The 23,951-nt window shown below is 45.4% G+C and overlaps 1 protein-coding gene across 2 annotated transcripts in view; it reads left to right on the forward strand.

Moving 5' to 3' along the window:
* The window catches only part of Cryl1 (crystallin lambda 1), a 97,663-nt gene that overhangs the window by 57,027 nt on the left and 16,685 nt on the right, over positions 1–23,951 (forward strand). For both annotated transcript variants that reach the window (XM_051195617.1, XM_051195618.1), the window contains 2 exons: positions 8,364–8,525; positions 14,796–14,990. In XM_051195617.1, the coding sequence (XP_051051574.1) occupies positions 8,364–8,525; positions 14,796–14,990 (357 nt within the window). The remainder of the gene's footprint in view (positions 1–8,363; positions 8,526–14,795; positions 14,991–23,951) is intronic.

The following is a 23,951-nucleotide window of genomic DNA, read 5'->3' on the forward strand; positions in this document are numbered from 1 at the left end:
ATGGTTTCCTGAGATAGGAATCTTAAACTCACGATTAGCTGCCTAAGTTCTGTGATTGAAGGCATGCCCCACTATACCCAGCGTGTCTACTAATGGTTTTGTTTTGTTTTTGGTGTTGAAGTTGTTGAGCTCAGAACTGCTGTTTATGCTAGCCAAGTGCTCTGCTGTGTGACTGTACCCCAGACTCTTACTGTTTTTATTTTTTCCTGCATGTAAGACATATCTATTTATTTGTTTATTTACTTACTTATTTATTTTGTGTTGGCATGTATATAATGTGTCCATGTGTGTGCATGTCTGTGTATGTACAGGTATACCCGTGTGGGTGTGTCCATGGTATGCATTTGGAGCTGGAGAACTGTGGGTTTTGTTCCTCGGGAGCTGTCCACCTTGTTTTTTTTTAAGGCAGGGTCTCTCACTGACCTGGGTCTTGGTGATCAGGCTATGATTTTTATACGAGGTTCATCTTTTCACTTTTCATCCTTTCTGGAAGGTATGTCCATCAACCCCATCCAGACTCTGAAATGGACTCCTGACTCTGTGGTCCCAGCATCTGCTCCAAGGCTGCCGCTTTGAGGTGTTTGTTTGTTTGTTTTTACCCTGATGATTTTCTTAGTTTTCTGACAGTGAAGCACTTCATTTAGAAAGATGGTTTGTTTTTTGTAGAATCATCTAGTGTTTGAAGGAGGGCTCATATTTTTAGAATCAGAAGTCCTCACATATTGATGGGAGAAGATTTATTTCTACATGTTGAGTGTTCCCCACCCAATGAAACTGTCTTCCTACCCTTATTTGGGGGTCATAATACATCTTCTTTTTTTTATAACTCCTTTGGAACCTGTGGGGAGCCCTGGTGAGAAGCTACATTGAGTGCATTCTACTCTAGGCCACTTATAGTAAGCATCCCTCTTCCCACTCCTCTATTGGCTCTCTTGATGGGAGATCGAACATCAGGACTGTAGTTCCACAGAAGTGTGTGCCAGTCACAAGGTGGCATTGTCCCTGTGTTCTCACAGGCTGTCAACACAGACTCCAGAAGTGGGTGTGCTTTCCCTCACATCCAGGCAAGTGTGCATTCCACAGCAGCCCACACTGGCTGGAGGCTATGCTGTCTAAGTCATATCTGCAGAGATCTGTCTACCTGCCTGGAGACAGTGCCTGTCCATCTTGCCGATGGTGGACACGCTCCTACACTTTTTCCAGGAGTCCCTGGTTTCTTTACACTTCTGTCTTTTTTTTTTTTTTTTTTTTTTTTTTTTACTACAAGTTCCTGGAACTATGTAGGCCAGGTGGGATTCCTACACAGTATTCTCCTGTGGCTGCCTCTCAGTGGGCCCATGCCTGACTTTCCTCCCTACGACTTCCTATAAATTGGGATCCCACAGTTCAATGGCTGCATTCGAGTAATTTATTCGGTACTGGTTTGTGTAAAGCATATCACAAAGGCTGTGAATGAAGAGATGTATGGGCCGAGGTGTGGGGAAAGGGATGGAAGCTTCCAGACCCTCCTGGCTTGCACCCTCCACAGTTTCCCACCTGCTTAGCAGGGCAGAAGGTCACATGAACCCTGTCTGCTGAGTTGCTCAGGAGACTTCACTGAGTAAGTGTGATTGAAGCAAGGACAAGCGTGTTGAAATATGGTTGGACAAACAGGGTCCAATCTCACGGCAGCAGCGTGGGTGGGGACCAGTTAGACCCCAGGACTTCAAGGCTGCTTGGCTGCTCCAAACAGCACTCCCCCATCTAGGGCATGAGGAGGACTCTGCTGGCATGGGGAATGTTATCTATTGTCTGCCAGGAAAGCTTGGAGGATTTCTTTATGGCCAGCTAAAATTTGAGAACATTAAAATCTCTATGCGGGATCCCCAGAGGAAGGAGTTGTGGATCAGCAACCATGGGAGAAAACCAATACACAGCCTTAACATCACACATAGCTATGTGCTAGACTCAGTTTTGTGAGATAGGTCATCAACATGGGGTCCCTACCCTAGCTCCTCGCTACTTTCAAGGAGTCATCATGACTTTGGTGAGCTCCCATTTAAGACCCCAATCCAATGACTGTCTCTCTGCTTTACAAGCACACACCATATGAATACTTAGTTGACTTCTTTTGGAGACTTAGGAAAGAATGATTGTCATGCTAGCCACTGTGTTTGACTATTCATGACAAACTAGAATTACACTACAAATTGAGGGTTAGAGTGGCTATATTTGTATTATATATTTTAAATCTTTTTTAATGTTTGAAATGTCTCATATAGCCCAGGGTAGCATCAAACTCCTCATACATTTGTCTCTAGCTCCCAAGTGCTGAGACTATGGGTGTTTACTATCATGCCTGGCTTGTAGTAGAAGTCTTGACCCACCAAAACTACCAAATAAGGCCATAAAAAAATCAAGTATGGTTTCATTTATTTCAAAAAGAAAATATTTTTTTAAAGACTGAAACAAGTATTCACTATGTAATAGGAAGAATTAGAAATATCTCTTAATGAAGGCGAGGGAGGTGGTACATATGTACTCTCAGCATTTGGGAGGCAGAGGCAAAATGATCTCCAAAACTTTGAGGCCGGTTTGGTCTACACACCCAACTCCAGGCCAGCCATGGCTATCCAGCTAGACCCTATCCCAAACAAAATAACACAACACAAACAAATAGGCTGGGGCTGGTAGAGTGTTTGCCTAGCTTGCAACAGGCCAAGTGCCACACACCAGCAGGTATGGTGGTGGTGCATGACTGTACCTCAGCAACTGGGAGGCAGGAGCAGCGAGACTGGAGATTTAAGGTATCTTTAGCCACACGGTGAGGCCACCTGGGACACAGGAGGCGTTGTCTCATATAAAGTGGGGTGTGTGTGCTCTCTTTAGTGCCACGTTGGGGATAACAGATCAAATGGATACTAAAGGACTCAGGAAAAGAAACAAGCATGGTAACTGATTGTCAGTGATAAACAAAACAAATCTTGTGGCTTTAAAATGGATTTTTAACTTAATGGAAATACCAAAATGTAGCAGCTGGGCGTGGTACACAGCTCTGTAATCCCAACACTCTGAAGGCAGAGATGAGGCTTGCCTAGGCTACATAGATCCTGATCTACTGTGGTTGGGCAGCTTTTTTTTTTTTTTTTTTTTAATCAATTTGTAGCCAGGTGTCATGGTTCTGACGTTTGTGAGGCGGGGGTGGGGGAGGAGCAGGGGTTCATGGTCATTCTCAGCTATAAGGTAAAGCCAAGGCTAGCCTGAGCCATATGAAATCCTGTCTGCACACACATACATACAGTCAACAAAAAACACCCTACAGAAACAAAAGAAGTCTCAGTTATGTGTATTTAAAAATGTCACTCATCTTGAAGCTCCAGTGGCACAATGGCTTAGCCCCTGGCACTCAGACAAATGTCATCTCTTCCTCCTGAGAAATACTAGGAATGCCATAGCCAATAACATAAATAGAGATGTAACTGAACTGTCTTTATTGTATTCTTTTTTTCATGTCAAGCATCTAAATTCTAAATACGTGATCTCATAAAAGGTACAGAAATATCCCTGGAATGAGGATGGGATAGATGCTTGGCGGGACAGTGCTGTGCCACCCTTGCCTCTGAGGTTCTGTGACGTCACCCGAGGCAGGGCCGCTCTTTAAAGCAGACAGCCCTAATCTCTATAAGCAGAACACCTAAGCTCCAGGAACTGACCACTCAGTGTGTTGTGCCCGCTGCCCCACCAAGCCCCTCCTCCCCAGACCGCCCAGTACACTGTACTGCACTGCTCCCCAGACTACCCAATATGCTGTACCTCGATGCTCCCCCAACTACTCAGTATGCTCTGCTGTTTGCCTTGGGAAGGTCTTTGGGTATAATTTGTTTTGGATCATTGTGGAGACTTCTGGGCTAGTAGAGCGAGCACATGTAATATACTTAAACAAAACTTTAATTTTCAGGGGGAAATGAACCCCATTTGTTTGGCTCAGATGTTGGGGGTTGAAAATGAATGGCCCTTCCTATTAACACAGTACATCACCTTTGGGGTGGGGGAACTCTTTGTATCTTCCCATCTCTCCTCCTTTCTCTCTCTTCCTTCTCCTGTCTACCTTTTCAGGGGTATGGGCACAGTCGCCTGCTAACTGGTAGCTTTTAAAGATTATGCTCTTGGGGAAAACCCTGAAGAGAAGGGTGGCCATTTGACATATGGAAGCAGGAGGTTAAATGCTGGCATCAAGGTGGCCATACGTTTCTGTATGCTCTCATCTCCAGCCCTGCAGTGACTCTCCCCTGGGGCTCTGTGAGCTTCTCTCCCTGGCTTTCCTGAGTCTTCTTTCCCCAGGTTAAAACCAGCTCTAGAACCACATTGTTTACAAAATACCTTAAGTATTGCAGCCTTCTGGGTTTTCTTGGAAAGCACATTCCCGTTTCCATTCAGATATTTTATTCAAGTCACGGGATGCCATATAAAGGTGTGGGTGATTGGGTGGGGGCAGGGCAGGGTGGGGTTATAAAAGAAAATCTCAACAGAATTCCATCTTTGCCCTTCATGGCAGACTCCTACGGAATGTGTGGCCAGTGGCTGGACTTGTTAAGCAGGTACTCATTCGCCTGATGCTCTACTCTCTCTGGGAATCATCCAGTGAGCTAACCTGCTGTGACTGCAGATTCTCCACACTCCAGTTCCAGCTAGCGTTTACTACAGACGAGACACTGATGTTTGTTTGTGACGTACTTTTTAAAAAGTTGTAATTGTTGTAATTAAAAGCGTTCCGTCCTTAACACCAGCATGCAGTTTTTTCATTTTGAGAAGGGGAGAGAAAAAGGCAGTGTTAAAGTTCAGCCTCACCTGCTAGCTATGGTTACTGCCTGTGTCTGGGAGCCGGTAAGAGCTGGGCCAGGGACGTGGCTCTGCAGTCAGGTCCTGGGTTTGGTCCCTAACACCGAATAGAGCAGGCATGGTGGCTTATGCCTGGGATCCCAGAGAAGTAGAAGCAGGGAGGTCAGGAATTCCAAGTCAGTGTTGGGAGTGGGAGGCTAGCCTGGGCTATGGGACCCTGCCTCAAACAAACTAAGGGAGGAAGCTGATTTTGACAACCATTAAGAATTGTGTGACTGGGAAGTTTTGTCATAATTTACTTCCCAAGTGTTCACTGTTTGGTTTTGCCCACTTGTGTTGGTTGTGTATGACCATATTATTTGTTAGATGTGGTATTCCCACTCCCTCAACTAAATCCAAACAAACAGTAGTAAATCAGCTCTCTGAGGATGAGTGGTCAGAGGTTAATTAGACAGAGTTAAGCTGGTCACCTGCAGCGGTGAGGGAAGTCATTGCAAATACTTCATACATAGTAGCTTTTTATTGAAATATGCCCAGAAAAAGCAGGAGGGTGTGGATGAGAGAGACAGTGCATATCTATATTCCTCTGCTACAGCTGTTGCTCCCATCTTTGTAGCCCTTCAGGGTGAGGATTGCAGCCTTTGGGGTCTGAGATCCTGATTAAAATGATCCACTCCCTTTTATAGACCTGGGCCACCTTAGTGGATAGCAGGGGACTGAAGCCTGAGGTCTGTGGCTCCATCCATCGTATACAATTGGGCTACAACAGCAAGAGCAACCAAATTTCAAGCCAGCAGGCCACTGGAAACCCTTACATAATTGTAGAAGGCTTGGGTTTCCTGTGGTTCAAGTTTTCTTGCCTCTGTCATGATCAAACGATCTGGAGAAAGGCATAGGATTTCAGAGAGAATCTGCAAGGTGGTGCACAATGAGTCCATTCTCTCCTGGCTCACACAATCCCTGCCTCGGTCTTCACCTTGGCTTGACTACAAGGCTCCATTTAAACTGAACCCACCTCACAGACTTAACTGATCCAGGAGTGACTCAATAGGGACAGCCAGCTACTGTAGCTCTTTTTCCCGTTTTGATAAGGGAATGGAACACAATGGGCTTTCAGTTCTTAAATGACTCCATTCTTTCCTTCTGTGTGTGACAGACATGATCCTTCTTAATAAAATTTCATGTGGCTGGATTATACTTTTAAATAAACAAACTCATCGTTTCCATTGGAATAAAATTTTTAAAAATTTAGAATTTTATTTTATGTGTGTGGGCATTTTGCCTGTGTGCATATCTGTACCATGTGTGTGCCTGGTGCCCACAGAAGCCAGAAGACAGCATTGGATGCCCCAGAATTAGAGTTACAAGTGGTTGTGAGCCACCCTGTGGTTGCTGGAAACTGAACCCAGGTCCTCTGCAAAAAATGCTATTAACCTCTGAGTCACCTCTCCAGCCCCTGCTTTTTTAAATCTATTATTATTTGTTATATATTTTTTTTGAGACACAGTGTAGCACTGTCCAGTATCAAACTGTGCAGCAGAAGGTGGCCTTGACCTTCTTGATCCTCCTGCCTCTGCTTCCCAATGCTAGGATTATTGGCTGGCTGACAGTTTTTATTTGTGAGGAGTAATTCTATTACTTAGACACTGAGTTTTTACAGTCGGGCTCTTGGGTATTTTTTCATTACCTTAAATGTTATATAAATGTAGTGTTCCAGTGAAACTGGCTACGTGATTAGAGTCATTGAAGTGACCAAAGTGCCAGCGTGGTTGTGTTGTCTGCTGGGAGTCATTAGGACAGTGATTCTCTACCTGTGGGTCATGATCCATAAGGGACTGCATATCAGATAGCCTGCACATTAGATATTTACATTACAACTCATAACAGTAGTAAAATTACATTTGTCAAGTAGCAATGAAATACTTTTATGGTTGGTGTCACCACAACACCATAGTTAGAGGAACTAACTGCATTAAAGGGTCAAAGCGTTAGGAAGGTTGAGAAGCACTGAGCTAGGAGATGCAGGATCCTGACTTTGGTAGAATGCCAAGCGTGGGCGGAGCCACTGTTTAAGTGGTGACAATGCACTTTGGATCTGAACTTCAGAATGATAATGCTGAGCTTAATCACCGGATGCTTGTGAAAAAAGCAGGTACCTCCCTCCCTACCTGCATTAGTCTGGATGGGGGCTTGGGGTTTTGTGGTTAAGGAACATCTATCCTTGGCTTTGGGGGCTTTGTGAAATGAAAGTTAATGTCACAAAGGTTATGTTGGGGGTCTCCTGTCTCCCAGGCTAAGAGTGGCCCTCTGTGTGGCCCCCATAGGTGCAAGAGGACACTTCCTCATGCACTGCTTCCATTCAGAGTATCCACCTCAACTCCAAGTTCCCAGGAACAACCCTTACCTGTGGCCAGCCTGGGCTGTTTGAGATCGCCATCTCAGTCCCACCCAGTCCTGTAATTAGAATTTCAGAGTGGTTGTTATCAGCGTAATTAATCCAAATTCACTCCCCTATCTTTTCTATCCAGTTGCCCACCCCATTTAGTACTTTGCAATTGTTAAAAACAAAGGTCTTTTTCAAAAGGACTCCCAATTAGAAATGGGTCCAGGAGCACCTCTGGGAATTACAGGTGCAATGCATTTGTAGGAGGATGAGATTTTCCCTTGAAGATCCTGGATGTGATGGTTGGGGCAGATAGGGCAAGTATGTGGTGGTGAAAGTACTCAGGTTTTAGGGGTCTGCTGGAGGGCTCCTGTGAGCTCTGTTGTAGGATCCATCTTCCTGATGGGCTTTCTCATCATGAGAATTTTCAGTGGGTGGGTTCCCTGTGACCTTGGTTCTGAGAAATGGAGGCAGAGCTGCCTCTAGATGCTAGGCAAGTGCCTTCTCACAGAGCTGACCCCCAGCCCAGGCCTCTTAGGATGAGAGTGTTCAGACCTGTCTAAAACCAGCAGTGGAGCAAGTGAGTGAGCCAGGAGTGTTTCCATCCTCTCAGTGGTCCTTCTGCTCTTAAACTCCCGGGGTATTCTGTGGGGAAGACTGGGTGATCTTTTCTCATCTCGGACAAGGTCTGTAGCTGAGGTTCCATTAGCAAAATAGAGACCAGTAAGAATACACACATTGATTTAATAAAGTTTTATGTGGCACAAGACTAATCAGGAGGGAGGATCCAAGAAACCTCATGGTTTTACAGCTGGTAGGATGAAGAATGGACAAAGGGATTCTCACCTAAGGAGTGAGCAAGGCCTTCTGGGTAGGCTTGCCATGTGTGTCTCCCTTTCCCCTCTCTGTGTATCAGGCTACTTCCTGCAGAGGGTCCTGTGATCTGCTTGCAGGAAAGGCAGAAAACTCTTTTATACCCTTCTACAGTGAGGAAGGCCAGGAAAAAAGCCTCAACAATTTTTTTTTTTTTTAAGGTGACCTGTGCTGGGGTTATGGGTCGCCAGATCTGTTGTTTCTAGATGAGTTCATTTTAGGGACAAAAGCAAACACAGCTTGACTGTTGTCTTGGCCATAAGTAGTCATCCAAATGTGTCCCTTTCAGGAATGTGTCCCAGAGAGCCTGGAACTGAAGAAGAAGGTATTTGCTCAGCTGGATCGCATCGTGGACGACAGAGTCATTTTAAGCAGCTCCAGCTCTTGTCTGCTACCTTCCTGGCTGTTCACAGGCTTGGCACATGTGAAGCAGTGTGTGGTGGCTCATCCCGTGAGTACACTGTTGTTTTTGATGGTGCTGGGGATCAAACCCAGGTCCTCTCACACATTAGTCAAGTACCAAGGTCCACTGCAGCCCCTGGGAGTGTGGTAAGCCTGGGCACTTGATTGTATTTCTCATTCTTTTTTAAGGGGCAATAAATAGCAGTGGATCTGCAAGTACCTTGAACTACTTTATTGAGGTGTCATCCATATACCATACTGTTGGCCAACATTATACAATTTGGTGGTTTTGCATACATTTGGGATTGTGCAACATCATCATTTAAATAAAGCAATATGATCCAAAATTCTTTGGAATTTTATCTGTGCATCTAAGGTGTCATGGCATAAAACAAACAGTAGTTAATGCTTTACCCCTCAGGGCACTCACCATGTGGAATAAGCTGCTATGTTGGCAATCCCATTATCAGAGTAGAAGTGCTGCATTTAAAGTGTTCATGTAGGGAGATGGGGGGTCAGTGGGGAGCATGGGAGGGGGAGGGAACTGGGATTGATATATAAAATTAGATTGCTTCTAATTTAAATTTAAAAAATAAGAAAAAAGAAGAGATTAAAAAGAAGTCCATGTAAGATGGTGGGGGGGCTGGCTGAGTGGATAAAGTGTGTACTGTGTAAGCATGTGGGCCTTGGTTTGAATTCTGAGAACCCATGTAAACAGAGAATAGTTGTGTGTGCATCTGTGATCTCAGAAGTTCTATAGGGAGAATGGAAGTAGAGACAGGAGAATGAGGGAACCTTTAAGGCTAGCTAGCCCTGTGTATGCAGCTGCAAGCAACAGAGACCTTGTCTCAAACAAGGCAGAAGGTCAGGTCTGATACCAAAGGTTGTCCGCTCACCAAAGAGTGTGGCCATAGTACAAGTGGATCCACACACACAGGAACATGTGAGCACACACATGATTTTAAAATGTACATGTCACACAGGAGTTTGCAGACATGTCATTTGCCTTGTGTCATTTACTGAAGGTCATTCACAGTAGAATCAGAGCTGTTAAAATGTAGATTCTGGGTGTCACAGCCGAAATTTTGATTCAGGACATCTGAGTTGAAGCCCCTTTTCCCTGTAGCTCTCCCTTTCCCCATTCACTGTAATCAACTGAGCACATTTTCCTCACCAGGAACACCTTGTGTCCACTGGGCCACAGGCTCCAATTAGCAGGCGAGGGAGGGCTCGGTGAATCTTTCTGAGGTTAATGTTTTGTGAGGGCAGGAACAAGCATGGTGTTTATATATCACTGAGTGAATGATTTTGGAGTCCTGACCATGAATTTAGTATGGCCATGAAGAACCAGGACAGCCTGTTTGGGTGGGAAAGCTACCTTAGTTCCAGCCAGGATAAATATGATGGCATACTGTGTCATTACCAGCCAAAAGCTATGCGGAGGAGCAGGGCCAGCCTGGCTGGGTTGATGGGAACTGCTGGAAGCTGAGGGATTGCATAAATAAGCAAAGGCTGCAGGGCAGGAGCAAGCAGGAGTGGGGTCATGATGGCGTCACTGGGAGAGTTCACACACTTTGGGGGGGGGTCAGGAGGAGGTTGGAAGATTAGAGAGTACAGACAAGGTGCCTGTGTTAGTTGCTGTTCTTGTGGATGTGGCCAAATATCTGGCAGGAAGTTAAGGGAGGGGACATTTATTTTAGCTCTTGGTTTGGGGACTATGATGGCAGAGAAAGCATGGTGGAGAGAAGCAAAGAAAAGGCAGGGGGCAGGGTCATCAGTAACCCTTAAGGCCCTTACTCAGTGACCATTTCTCTAAAGGTTCTTCAACCTTCCAGAACAACATCACCAGCTGGGACCCAAATGTTCAAACACATGAGATAGTGTGTGTATGCGCACGTGCGTATGCATGTGTATATACACAACCTTTTTTTTTTAATAAAGATTTATTTTTAGTTTGTGTTTGGGCGATTTGCCTTCAGGTATGTCAGAGGCCAGAAGAGGACATCAGATCCCCCAGAACTGGACTTACAGACAGCTGTGAGCTACCATGTGGGTGCTGGGAATAGGACCTGAGTCCTCTGGAAGAGAATAGAGTGCTCTTAACTGCTGAGCCATCTGTCTAGCTCCACAGAGCGTCTCATACCCAACCACAGCAGTATCCTTTAACCACAATGCTCGGGACTAAGAGGATTTCAGAATTTGAGTTTTGAAATGCTTACATAATCTTTACCAAATAAACACTCTTAATCCAACCCCTCCCCCAAATCTGAAAATCCCTGAAATTTAGATTTTTTTTTTTTAAAAGTAGTGTCAGAGCTTAAAACATTTTAGATACCCAGAACCTTTGGGGGTGGGGGAGTCCCACCAGCAGTGTGCTAGAGGCTGATGAGTACCACTTTGAAGTACTGTGTGAGGTTAGGTGCAGAGCAGCAGCATACAGCCTTGAAATGTTGCTTTGGGAGAGTGATGGCCTCACCATACAGTGCACAGGGCCATGGCTGAAGCCTGAGGAGCCAGGGCTGGAGTGGGGAGCACAGAAGGTCTTCTTCAAAGAGGAGCAGCCAGAGTGGTCAGGGTGAAGAAAAGGGGTCACTAAGACACTCAATGTCAAGACTCGGGCAACCCAGACTCCAAGTTTTGCTGTTTTGTGAAATACCATGGAAAGAATGATGAATGATCATTAGAATTACTGCCATAGAACCAAAAGACCATAGGATAGAAATAGCTAATTCAGTTACAAAACATGCAAGTGACATTAGAGGCAAGAGGGATGGTAACTGAAAGTACCCAGGCATCAAGGCCATGAAGTTGTCTTTTCTCTGTGATGCCACAAAATCTCTCTGAAAATAGCCACCGACTACTGCAGTGGAAAGCATTTGCTTGTAAGAAAGCAACCAATTTCTAATCAGTATTTTTGTTTTTAAGTTGGTCAAAAAAGGAACACTACTTAAATCAAAGACTTCAGAAATCACCTGCATGTTCTCAAAAATACGTTTCCACCTTGATTAGGCAAAGACAAACAGCATAAGGCAAGTCTAGTTGTAGATGACTTTCCTAGTGTGCATGAGCCCTGAATTCAGTCCTCCAGCAATGTATGAAACTGGGTGGGGTGGCAAATGCCTGTAAACATGAGCCTTCAGGAGATGGAGGCAGAGGGCTCTTAGGAGCTGGGGGTCCTCGGTGGCATGGTGTGTTTGAGGCCTGCCAGGATTTATGAGACCGTCACTCAAACATGAGATAAATAATTACTGAAGACACAGTGGTTTTAGACACAGGACCTGGAGAACACAAGCTAGATCTGACCCAAAGCCTCCTTTCTGAGGACTAGCTTTCATGGTGTAGAGGATGTCACACAAGCCTCTACAGGAGGGAAGCAACCACCAGTCCTACCCAGCTCTGATGCCTGTGAACTGCAACAATGATTAGCATGGCACAGTAATTCTAAGGGTGTAATGGTGGCACTCATACCTTCGCAGTAACCAGTAGCTGTCTAATTGGACTTGAGACCTGCTCAATGATCATGCCTGGTACTGGAGACTTAACCCTCATCATGTAGATGTTTCTTTGCAACAGACAGAGACTATTGCAGAAAACCATAGCCAATCAAAATGCAGAGAACAAGAGATCATGTGGAACCTAGTTCCAACGAATACATCTCTAGCACAACCTCTGCACCTAAAGCTCTGGGGTCATCATGGAAGAAGGTAGCCAGAGAGGCAGGAAGTCTGCTATGGCATTGTGTTTCCTAGAAATGTCTGAGAAGCTACACCCATGAAGTCTTACAAGACCTAAACATGAACTGAACAAGGATGGCACCCATAGACATACTAACATGGAAGGAGGAATCTCATGGGACCTCAACCCCAGACAAAGATCTACAGGCAACTAAGGAATGCTGAGAGAGGGAGAAATGGTTATCCAATACTAGGTGGTCAGCACTGAAATAATAATACACATACAAATAACATTATATGGACTGAGGATGTTGTATTTAGGAGTATATGTAAAACAACAAAGAAAATGAGGCTATGGATTTGAAAATACACAGAAGGGGTTGGAGGGAGAAAAGGGAAGGGAGAAATGGTGTAATTATATTTAATTTCAAAAAATAAAATTATCAAAAACAAAAATAAAGAATAATAGATAAATACATAAATTAAAGCATAATTTTAAATATCTCTAAAATCAGGTGTGGTGGTCCACTCCTATAATCCCAGGACTAGGGGCACTGGGGCAGGAGGCTATGGAGTTTTCAAAAACAAACAGATAAACCAAAGCAAAACAACAACAAAAACCAAAATCAAAAGTCATCCCAAATTGTTCTACTTAGTGGTTAGAGCGTTGCTCAACTAGCACAGGGGCCTAGGCCTCAGTCCTAGTAGGACACAGTGAGAGTATACATGTGTACACACACACACACACACACACACACACACAATCTTTTATTTTTATGAGGTATATTTTAGCCCAAACCAATGTTAACTAAAGCAAGTCAGATCACCAAAGTTAGACATCATTGGATTCTGTTGTTCTAAGTCATCCAGGGGAGTAGGCAGACTATCTTGAGTCATATGGACCATCCTATATATTCAAGAGTCATTCCCAGTCTGAGAATCTGCATTTTCTCCCGGTCCCACAGGCCAGACCAGAGTGGCTGAGCTCACATCCTTAGCCCTAGAGTCCTCTGGGATCTTTGCCTGGACAGGAAATCTGATGTCAGGAAGGCGGCCTGGTCATGCCCTTGCAGGGCCCTGGCACACTGGATATTTACTATTGCAATAGGTTGTGGCCTCCACCTCCACACAGGGAACCTGTAGCCAGCAAGTTAGGACAGCCCTGTGTTCTCTCAGGCATGGTTTTTGCAGGGGCAGGGCAGAATTTCTGGTCATCTCTGTTCCAGGGTGAGTGGAAGGTACTGAGCAATGGGTGCGTGCTGTCAGCATGCCGGGTGGGCTTCAGTATGGGCTTCCTGGGTTCCTTCAGAGGCTGCGGAAGATCTGCTACATGAAGCCCCAAGAGAGGAAAGGGTGTTCATGCACCCACCTTCCCTGTTAAGGTCTTTCCTATCTCTTTCCTTCTTGTAAGGAAGAAGCCAGGGTTGGTGTGTGTAGGGCGCACTTTACAGAGACTGGTGAGGGGGTGGGCACAGAGGCAGTCTCTGTTTCCACTGCAGTGTCAGCAGTCCACCAAAGTGACAGAGCATTGGACCTATTTTGGCCTCTCTTTTAAAAATGTTCCCTTCATCTTCCTTCCTGGTTTGTTATGGGATCAAGGTGTCTGGTGGCGCTAATGGGGCCTCTCGGTGCTCTGTTCTGTAGCTCAGGTTGCCTAGAAGGAGGCCACAGATTCTGGGATGGACCCAGGTTCCTGGCCAGCTGCAGGTGTCTCTTCCTGGAATTGGATAAAGTGTCAGCTGTCACTGACACCATGCTTCCTCCTGTGTTAGGCAAGGACTGTACCATTGAGCGCCCTCTTAGTTTCAGTGTCTGGCCATATAGTCCAAGTCAAGCTCTAGACTCTCTTGCCTTAGCCTTGGGCTGAGGCCCAAGAGCTGAGGGCCACACCAGCATCTCCACTGGGTCCCGTCCTTGGATGGGGGCCTTCCTGCCTTCCTATCTAGTCACACTGAGGTTTGAGGCTGCAGAGGTGCTGTGTTGCCTGAGATTTCCAGAACAGAATAGGACATTAGATTGCCAGAGTGGTTGAGGTGCACAAGGAGGGACCAGGGAAGCACCAAGCTTTGGGACAGTCTGTCTATGGGGTATTTGAGACAGGTTACTCTAGCCCAGGCTGGTTTAGAACTCACTACACAGATTACACAGATGAAGTTAGTGTCTACCTGTCCTCTGCTGCCACCTCCCAGGCTTTGGGGTTACAAACATGAACCATCACAGCTGGCTGTCCTTCACATGTTCTTAACACAGGCAGATAATGGCCATGCCCAAGCAGGCTAGGATGGGGAGGCAGCTCTGGACAGTGGGGATGGGTAAAGCTATGTCAATTGCTAGTATAGAATTGTTCTGGGAGGCAAGAGGGCTTGGGGTTCTCCACAAATGTAACAAGGATGGCAAGGTGCACCCTGTGTGCTCTTTTCAAAAACAAAATGATACAATTCTATGAGCATTTACCCCACCCCCACCCCGTGCCCCCATGCATGCAGCCCTTTCTCAAGTCTTCTGGGGATGTGGAAGCCAGGAGGCTTTCCAAAGTTGCTCGCACACCACTTGCCGCTGGACATAGGTGAGGTGCAGAAGGCCAGAGCAACACCCCACTGTCAGCCATGGCCTTAATCCTCTTATTCTTCTCTCCCTCTCACAAGGTCAATCCACCATATTATGTCCCACTGGTTGAGCTAGTCCCTCACCCAGAGACAGCTCCAGCCACAATGGACAGAACCTATGCCTTGATGCGGAGGATTGGACAGTCCCCAGTGAGGCTTCTGAAGGAGATGGATGGCTTCGTCCTGAACCGCCTGCAGTATGCCATCATCAGCGAGGCCTGGAGACTGGTGGAGGTTTGTGCCCTCTTTCCTCTCCTGTTCCTCCTGGCCTCCGTCCCATCCTCCTTCTTCCCCGTGTCCCTTTTCCCTCCCTCCCGCCCCCTTTCCTCTTCTTCCCCTCCTTCCTCCCTTGCCTCCATGGTTGAGTGGGGAAGGAGTTACTTTCTTGGTCTGTCAACGTTAGAGGACGCTCAGGTCTCCTTGCTCTCTTCTGGAGACCCAGGGCTTTCTGTTTGGAAACAGAATACAACATAGCAGTTCCCTGTCTGAGAGATCTTTCTCTCTAAGTCATTATTTGATAGCAAGACACAATTGAAAACCTTTCCTGCCCTTTGTATAAAATTACCTGTGTGTGACATGTTGCATTTCCCCACAGACAGCGTCAAAATTTTTCAGCATGAGGAAGTGTTCTTTTTGTACAGTGTAAACTTGTACTCCCTTGAAGAACACAGCTTATTTCAAGAACAGAGGGAAGCCATGATAAATACTAAACTTGTTAGTCATAGGCTTGTCTTCATGGATCATACATACAGCAGCCACGTCCATGCAGGTCACAGTAAAATGTGTAAAGGACTGCCTGGTTCTCAGGAGGACAGTGCTTGCCTTCGACCACCCACACTGGATGTAGCACCACAGCTTGTTGCAGAGTGCACAGGATGGGAAGCAGGAAGCCAGCTGTGGGTGTTATATTTCCTTCCAGTATTTCCTCCAGACTTCAGCAGGTGTGCATGGTATATGTGACTCTCCCTGTTAGAGTCACCATGTGACACTACTTACCCGTGCAGTAGGTGCACTCTGTGCTGTGACTCAGTGTTTAAGTTGGCCTCCCACTCTACACCTGCAACATGCGTGCTGGGATCCCATACTCCTTGAAAAATATTTTAGAATTCAACCAGTGTCAGGATATCTTAAAGGAATCCTGCATTTAAAATACCTTCTACGAGGTCTATTTAAAATAGAACAGCAACCGTAGACTCAAGAAAAATTTAGTACTATAGTAAGGTAAGAAGTGGTGTTGTAGCAATTTCAACTTTTTACCTGTTAGGTTTTTAGGGTTTTTGTTTGATTTGTTTTTCAATACAGGGTTTCTCTGTGTAGCCCTGGCTGTCCAGGAGCTAGCTGTGTAGACCAGGCTGGTCTTAAACTCACAGAGATCCACCTGCCTCTGCTTCCCAAGTGCTGGGATTAAAGGTGTGTGCCACCACTGCTTGGCTAATTTTAAATTTTTATTTTTTAATTCAGAGTAAAGAATTTCTTTAAAAGTAAGTCTTGCTTAGTTTACTCTGAAAGTTGTGAACCAACTTTGGAAAGAGCGTAGAGACCCGTGTAGGACAAAAATTGTCTGTGCTTGACCACATAGTGGAACTGATTGTAGACTGGAAGATCTGAGCAGCACTGATGTCTTCTTGTACTGTTGGAGGAAAGCAAACTGGAGGGGATGCTGCTGAGTTCACTGCCTTGCAAGCTCCCACTGGCTTGTGCTGTCTGCCTTCCCCCAGCCCCCAGAAAAACACATGGGAAGGTTAGGGAAGTGTGACTGGAACCCAAAGTCTTACCTTTTGTGACTTGTGCTCAAACAAAGGTGATCTGGAGACTTTTAGGAGTTTTGCAGGTGTGTCTCCAGCCTGTAGGGGCTCTAACCCTAACCCATGCTCAGGGAGGCAGAAGGGATGTGGAGAGCGTGGGGTAGAATCCAGGAGGGTGCTTCCTTTTACCATATCAACTTCACAGCAGCCCTTCAACTCTTCTCCCAGGACCTTGAGCAGGGTACCCTGGTACTGGCTTTCTGCCGAAGCAGTTGTTGGCATGGGCTTCTGTGTGTCTACATGGACCCCTTCCTTTCCAAAGTTTCCAAAGCTGAGTGACAGGCTGTGGAGGCTGTGGTTCACCTCAAGATGACTCTAGAGAAATTCTTCCCACAGTAACTGTGCCAGCGGCAGAACCCCTCTCCCATAGAAGTGTGTCTGATGCTGTACCCGCCAGGAGTTGGCATAAGGATGCCTGACTATTGTACATCTTCACGGGAAGGTCTATGCTGCCTTTGGCCTGGTTTCTCTTCAGCCGCTGTAATCAGCAAAGGTTGGAGAAGACCTCTCCAGAGCCCCGCCCTCCTGCTGCCAATCTGCCTGCTATATTCTCAGCCTCTGTCCAAGCAGGAGTTAAATGACTTCATACAGAGCCTGTTGAACTTGAGTTTACATTTTTGGGTGTTTCGACCCGGATTTGGGTTTTCTGAGTTTGCTTTGAAACTCTAGGGAAACTTTACTATCAAAAAGAGCAGAATTGAGGCTAGTCACAGGCCTTGGGAAGACTCGCCCTTTCTTGTCTCCCTCCCTGCTTTCTTCCCTTTCCTTCCTTCCTCCCCCTTTCCTTATCCCCACTCTCTCTCATTGGCTTTTGGAGACAGGGTCATTTTAAGAAGGCCAGGCTTGTTTGAAACTCACCATAGAGCCTGTGTGAGCCTCGAACGACTTCATTCTCCTAACAGGCAGGCACCAAAGGGCTCTTGGCACATAAAGCCTGGGTCAGGTTCCACATGTGGCTGCAGTGCCCCGCCCTCAGCCTGGACTGAGAATGGCATGAGCTCCCATGTGTGGGGTGGCTTCCCCACCTCTTTAGTTCCCCATGGGTGCTGTCTCTACTTCTCTGGATTCACAAAGCAAGCTGACAGTGAGAAAGGCTCTTTCTACTCCACGCGGGTCTGGTGTGTTCCTTGGTGGAGCTCAGTTCCAGACACCTGGTTCTATTCACATGTGTGAAAGCCCCGGACGGACCAAAGCCACGTGTGATTGTCTTGACCCTATGCTAGGGGCTAGGATGGAGCAGGGCAGGCAGTAGATCTGGATGGAGCCTGGACTATTTCTGCCAGTGTGGAGGAGTTTTGATGTGGGAAGAACATTCTGTGAAGTTGCCTTGGCACTCACTTGCTGTGATTCAGAGAGTTACATTGACTTTCTTGGTATGGAGCCAGCCCTGTCTGGAATAACTGTCACCTGCTCATGGATTTTCTTTATATAATCTGATCTGAAAGTTTTGCTTTTAATTGATAAATCATTGTGTTTATCTGTGGAGTGCACGGTGGTGTTTGGCTCTATTCTGTCCTCCATGTTTGCCCTAATACACACTCTCATGTGGTATGCCACTTACTTTAGGCATCACTGAGCTCCATTTGCTTAGTTTTGCATCTGGATTCATGGGCTATATTTACTGGTAGTTCATATGCTATCTCATGTGACTTTGATTTCAGGGTAGGTCTTTGTAAGGTGAATTGTGAAGGGGTCTTTGGGAGATATTATCCAGCTTTCTTAATTCTCCTTAGCCATAAATTTAAATTTCTTAAATGTTTCCTTAAATATTTGGTAGATTTATAGTAGAATTATTTGAGACTAGAGAAATCTTTTTTAGGAACCTTTATATCACATATCCAGTTACTTTAATTATAGAATTTCAATCTGTTTTCCTCTTGTTTGAGTTTGGATTGTTTATGGCTGCTCAGAAATGGGTTCACTTATTCCAAGGTATTAAGATTTGTAAGTGTAAAGTTGTTGGTAATATTACTTTTATCCATCTTGTGACTTCAGAGTCTATGGTGATGTCCCTGGTTTTATTTCTGAAATTCATGTTTTATGTCTGCTTTTTTTTTCCTTTGCGTTTGTCAATTTTATTTGTAAAATTTATCTTGAGAAGCAAGACTGTGTTACTCAGTTTTCTATTACTGTGTAACAAAATACCAGAGACAAGCAGCTTAAAAAAAAAAATAAATTAGAAACAATCGATCCCAGTTCCCTCTCTTTCCCATCCTCCCCTGCTCCCTAGTAATCCCCCATCCCATTCCTCTTGTGCTCCCCAGGGAGGGTGGACCTTCCATGGAGGATCGTCAAAGAGACAAGCAGCTTTGAAAGAAGGAACATTTATTTTGGCTTACAGTATTGGAGGGTTCAGTCCATGACTAGCTGGTGACTGTTGCAAGACAGCATGTGGAAGAGGAAGCCTGTTTATGTCCCGGTGACCAGATTGAAGAAAAATAAAATAAAGAGGAAGAGGAAAGACCCTTTAGAACACATTCCCCATGACCCAAGAATCCCCCACTAGGCCAGTAGTTCTTTCTCAGCCTGTGGGTTGTGACCCCTAAGACCATCAGAAAATATTGATAAATATTGATATTTACATTATGATTCATAACAGCAGCAAAATTATGGTTATAAGTAGCAATGAAAATAATTTTATAGTTGGGGGGTCACCACAACATGAAGAACTGTATTAAAGGGCCACAGCATTAGGAAGGTTAAGGACCACTGCACTAGGCTCTACCACCTCCCAGTAGTGCCAAAAAGACACTAAGGCTTTACTACATTGGCCTGGGAGGGGGCATTTAATGTCTATCTAAACAGCAGAACCTTTTTTTTTTTCATTGACCAGTATCTATTTTTCCTGTTTTAAATTCCAGTCACTAATTATGGAAAGCATAATTGAATTCTTATAGCTAAGCAACCAAGATCAATTCTAAGAGAAACAAAGGAGGAGTGACATGGAAGAAGACTCCTCTGTGGACATATCCACCAGCAAGTGCCATGAAGGGTACCATGTGTGGCAGGTGCTGTGAAGGGTACCATGTGTGGCAGGTGCTGTGAAGGGTGCCATGCATGGCAGGTGCTGTGAAGGGTACCATGCATGGCAGGTGCTGTGAAGGGTACCATGCATGGCAGGTGCTGTGAAGGGGTGCCATGCATGACAGGTGCCTCTAAGGGTACCATGTGTGGACATTTCTAGGTAACAGAGAAAGTGCAGTAGTGAGAGGCATGTTCTTATCCTGTCTTTGCATAGCCTAGCTGTGACTCACTGGTTGCTGCTGTCCCCACACCTTCTGAAGAATGGTCCAAGGGACTGAAGGATCTGGGGAGTGTAGTATTGTCTCATAGTTGTTAGTCCTGTTTTGTCTTCTCTTCTAGTTTGGCTTCCTATCTGGGACACAGAAGACCTCCATGAACTGGTGAATGTTGGGTGTACAGGTCTGGCTGCAGTCTAGAAACACTAACATTTCCCTGCCAGGGCTGGGTCACTGGGTGATGAGATCCTTTTTTCTGAGAATGTAATTTCAAGTTCATATTCCTGAGCCATTAACACAGCGAGGGAAGTTGTGTTGTAATGAAAAGCCTTTAGCCAGAAAGCTGAATTTATTGCCTATCATTTCTTTACCCATCAGGGTAAGGTAGGTGGAGGAGCCTGGAATGAATCATGAAGTCAGGTTCTCAGCCTGCTGGCATGTTTTGGTGGTAAGCCTTAGAACTTGCTTACCATGGGTTTTATCCTTCTGAGCAGTATAATCCCTAGCAGGATTCCTGTTCTTAGGCCCTGTGGGGGTGAGGAGGAAGTATTCCCTTCGCCCTTGAGAGGTTTAAGAATAGACTGAAAATAGACAATGCATGCAAATTTGTTACCCTGCCAAGAGGACATCACAGGACAGTGAGTGCCCAATAATTCCTCAAGGTTCAGCTTGAGGTGCCCTTTTTTTTCTAAGGGAGAGGAAAATGAGGACATATTTGAGGGGCAGTAATTTCTAGGCAGAATGAGTGACCTGGAAAACAGACAGTAGTTCATAAACCATTCCTTTTGGAAATTGAGTGGACTTAGGAGACAGACAATAGCTTGTGACAATGTTTGTCTGGCGGGGGGGGGGGGGTGTGTGGCATCTCAGTCATCATCCTGTGGTAGGCAGGCTTGGTTCATGAAACCTCAGAGAGATACAGGCTGTTGTTTTCCTTTTTGGTGAGTCTAGTCTTCAGCAGAAAAAGTAAGGTTAACCTAGGTACACACAGCCTTCCAGCCTCTGCCAACACAAGGCAATTTAACGTTGGCATGCTGTGTCATGAGGCGCCATCTATGGCCCCTGCATCCTGAGATACTGGATTCAGTTCTTAGCCTCTCACAAGGGGTGTGGCCTGGGGGGTTCTTGAACTTAGCATTGAGCTTCCTTTCAGACCCTAGTGCCAAATGCTGGGAGGATTATTCCAGTTAACAAAGCATGCTTCAGAGATCATGTCATCAGATTAGCTGGTGAGGCTCCTCATGGAGGGCTGTGGCATGGACTTCTGGGGGGATATTGCTTACCTGAAATTGCTTCAGGAATTAGGAGTCAGCCTAGCCAGCTCAGCACAATCACCTGCTCATCATAGTCACCTGCCTAGTGTAGGATTTCAGAGCTTAGGAAACTTTCTTTTCCATTTCCCATGACTGGATATTTTCAGATCTGCCAGTTAGTTCTCTTATATCAGGAGAAACATTCTGTTATTTTAGACTTTACACAATAGGAAATCGACCAATAAGTTAAATGGCTTGGTCCACACACTATATTCACTGAGCTCTGCTTAGGGTCTATGAACTGGAGATGGTAATGGGCCTGTCGCTTGCTGGGCTGTGATGAGGACCAGGCAGGGTCTCTGTGCAAGGGTTTAGGCTAGTGTTCCACATGTAGCTTGTGATTATAGCCTCTGACTTTATCTTTTTTTTTTTTTCATGTGGAGTAGCCCTGCCCAGGGATGTTCTAGGCCAGTGGTTCTAAACCTTCCTGATGCTGCGACCCTTTAATACAGCTAGCTCCTCATGTAGCAGTGACCCGCAACCATAAAATTTTTACATTGTTACTTCATAACTGTTATGAATCATAATGTAGATATCTGTTTCTGATGATCTTAGGTGATCCCTGTGAAAAGGTCATTCAACTCCCCAGGGGGTGTGTGACCCTTAGGTTGAGAACCAGTGCTCTAAGCTGAGGCCTTTGTATACTATCTATGTAGGTGACATCCCTCAGTACTTCCTAGGCTGCACCTGGGTGTTTAGGGGAAAATGCAGTCTGTAGGCCTGGCCAGCCCGTGGAATCCGAATCAGTGCAAGGAAGGGGTTTCTAATGCTGGATGTCAATGCTGGAAAAGCCTTGTGTGTGGCTTCCTTGAAGCCTGAGCCCCAAAGGCTCCTTAGTCTGCATTCAGAGATAAACTCTGCATGTTACAGCCCATGGGGAGCTTAGTTGACTGGCAGTACTGTGTTCCTTAATAGAATACTTTTTATGATAATATTTTTTATTTAAATTTGAAACACCCTTGTTTTAGTGTTAATTTCAGTTCCCCCACCGTCCCATCCTCCCCTGTTCCCCCTCCAACCTCCAGCCCATCCCCTTTCTGCTCCCCAGGGAGGGTGAGGCCTTCCAAGGGGGAGTCTTCAAAGTCTGTCATATCATTTGGAGCAGGGCCTAGGCCCTCCCCATGTGTCTAGGCTGAGAGAGTATCCCTCTATGTGGGTTCCCAAAGTCCATTTGTATACTAGGGATAAATACTGATCCACTAGACTGCCCAGTCCTCCTAACTAACACCCATGTTCAGTGGGTCTGGGTCAGTCCTATGCGGTTTCCCACCTATCAGACTGGGGTTCATGAGCTCCCCCTTATTCAGGTCAGCAGTTTCTGTGAGTTTCTCCAGCCTGGTCTTGACCCCTTTGCTCATCACTCCTCCCTCTCTGCAACTGGATTCTAAGAGTTCGCTCTGCTCAGTGTTTAGCTGTGGTTCTCTGCTTCTGCTTTTGGCATATAAGGCAGTCATCAATCTCATTAACAGGGAAGGGCATTTAAGGTAGCTTCTCCACTATTGCTCAGATTGTTAGTTGGGGCCATCCTTGTAGAGCTCTGGACTCAGATTTCTCTTTAAACCTATAATGGCTCCCTCTATTATGGTATCTCTTTTCTTGTTCTCCTCTATTCTTCCCCTGACTCAATCTTCCTGCTCCCTCGTGCCCTCCTCTCCCCTCCTCTTCTCCCCTTCTCTTTCTAACTCCCTCTCCCCTTCCCCCATGTTCCCAATTTGCTCAGAAGATCTTGTCCTTTCCCCCTTCTCCAGGGGACTGTGTATGTCTCTCTTAGGGTCCTCCTTTTTTTCCCTAGTTTTTCTGGTGGTGTGGATTGTAGGCTGGTAATCCTTTGCCTTATATCTAAAATCCATGTATGAGTGAGTACATACCATGTTTGTCTTTTTGTGACTGGGTTACCTCACTTGGGATGGTTTCTTCTAGTTCCATCCATTTGCCTGTAAATTTCAAGATTCCGTTGTTTCTTTCCACTGAGTAGTACTCCATTGTGTAAATGTACCACATTTTCTCCATCCATTCTTTAGTCGAGGGGCATCTAGGTTGCTTCCAGATTCTGGTTATTACAAATAATGTTGCTAATAGAATATTAATAGCAATTTAGTTTGATGGAGTCTCCATCTCATGGAGATACATGACATTTCACTTCCTGATGGTTTTTTTTTCTTTATTTTTCTCTGCCTGGGACTCAGGCCTTCCATCAATACCAGCTTCTTCTTAAATACAGGTTCCAATGATTTCAATATTGTATGAATTTGAGATCCAGTTTAAAATACCGAGTGCCTCTGCCTGTTCCAAAAGAGATGACTTTTGACACAGGATCTCACTATGTAGCCTTAGTTGTTTTGGTGCTTCTTATGTAGACTCAAGCTGGCTTTGAACTCACAGAGATCTACCTGCCTCTGCTTGTGAGTATTGTAATTAAATGTGCATAGTTCTATTCCCAGCTCAAAAATTATATTTTAAAAGTCTTCATTCACTCTCATTAAAGCACAGATGTGGGTTGGCGATGTAGCTCAGTTGGTAGAGTGCTTGTCAAGTATGCATAAGGTGTCAGTTTTGATGCCCAGTACCACATAAACCCTGGGAGTCTGAGGCCAGTCTGGATTTAAATGAGACCCTGTCTTAAGAAACAAAAGCAAAAGCAAAAAAAAAAAAAAAAACCAAGCAGATTGAACAAACATAAGACTGGAATTGTCAGGAGGTGAGAATTGCTCTTCTCATCACAAGCTGCCTGGCCAGACCCTATCTCACTTGAGCTTGCTTCCTGGTCACGTTGCTCACTCATGTAATGCCAGCCACACTCCACCCTCCCATTTCCTGAGCAGAGATGCAAATGGTGGT

Source organism: Phodopus roborovskii, unplaced genomic scaffold (assembly GCF_943737965.1).
Source record: "Phodopus roborovskii unplaced genomic scaffold, PHOROB, whole genome shotgun sequence".
Taxonomy (NCBI): Eukaryota; Metazoa; Chordata; class Mammalia; order Rodentia; family Cricetidae; genus Phodopus; species Phodopus roborovskii.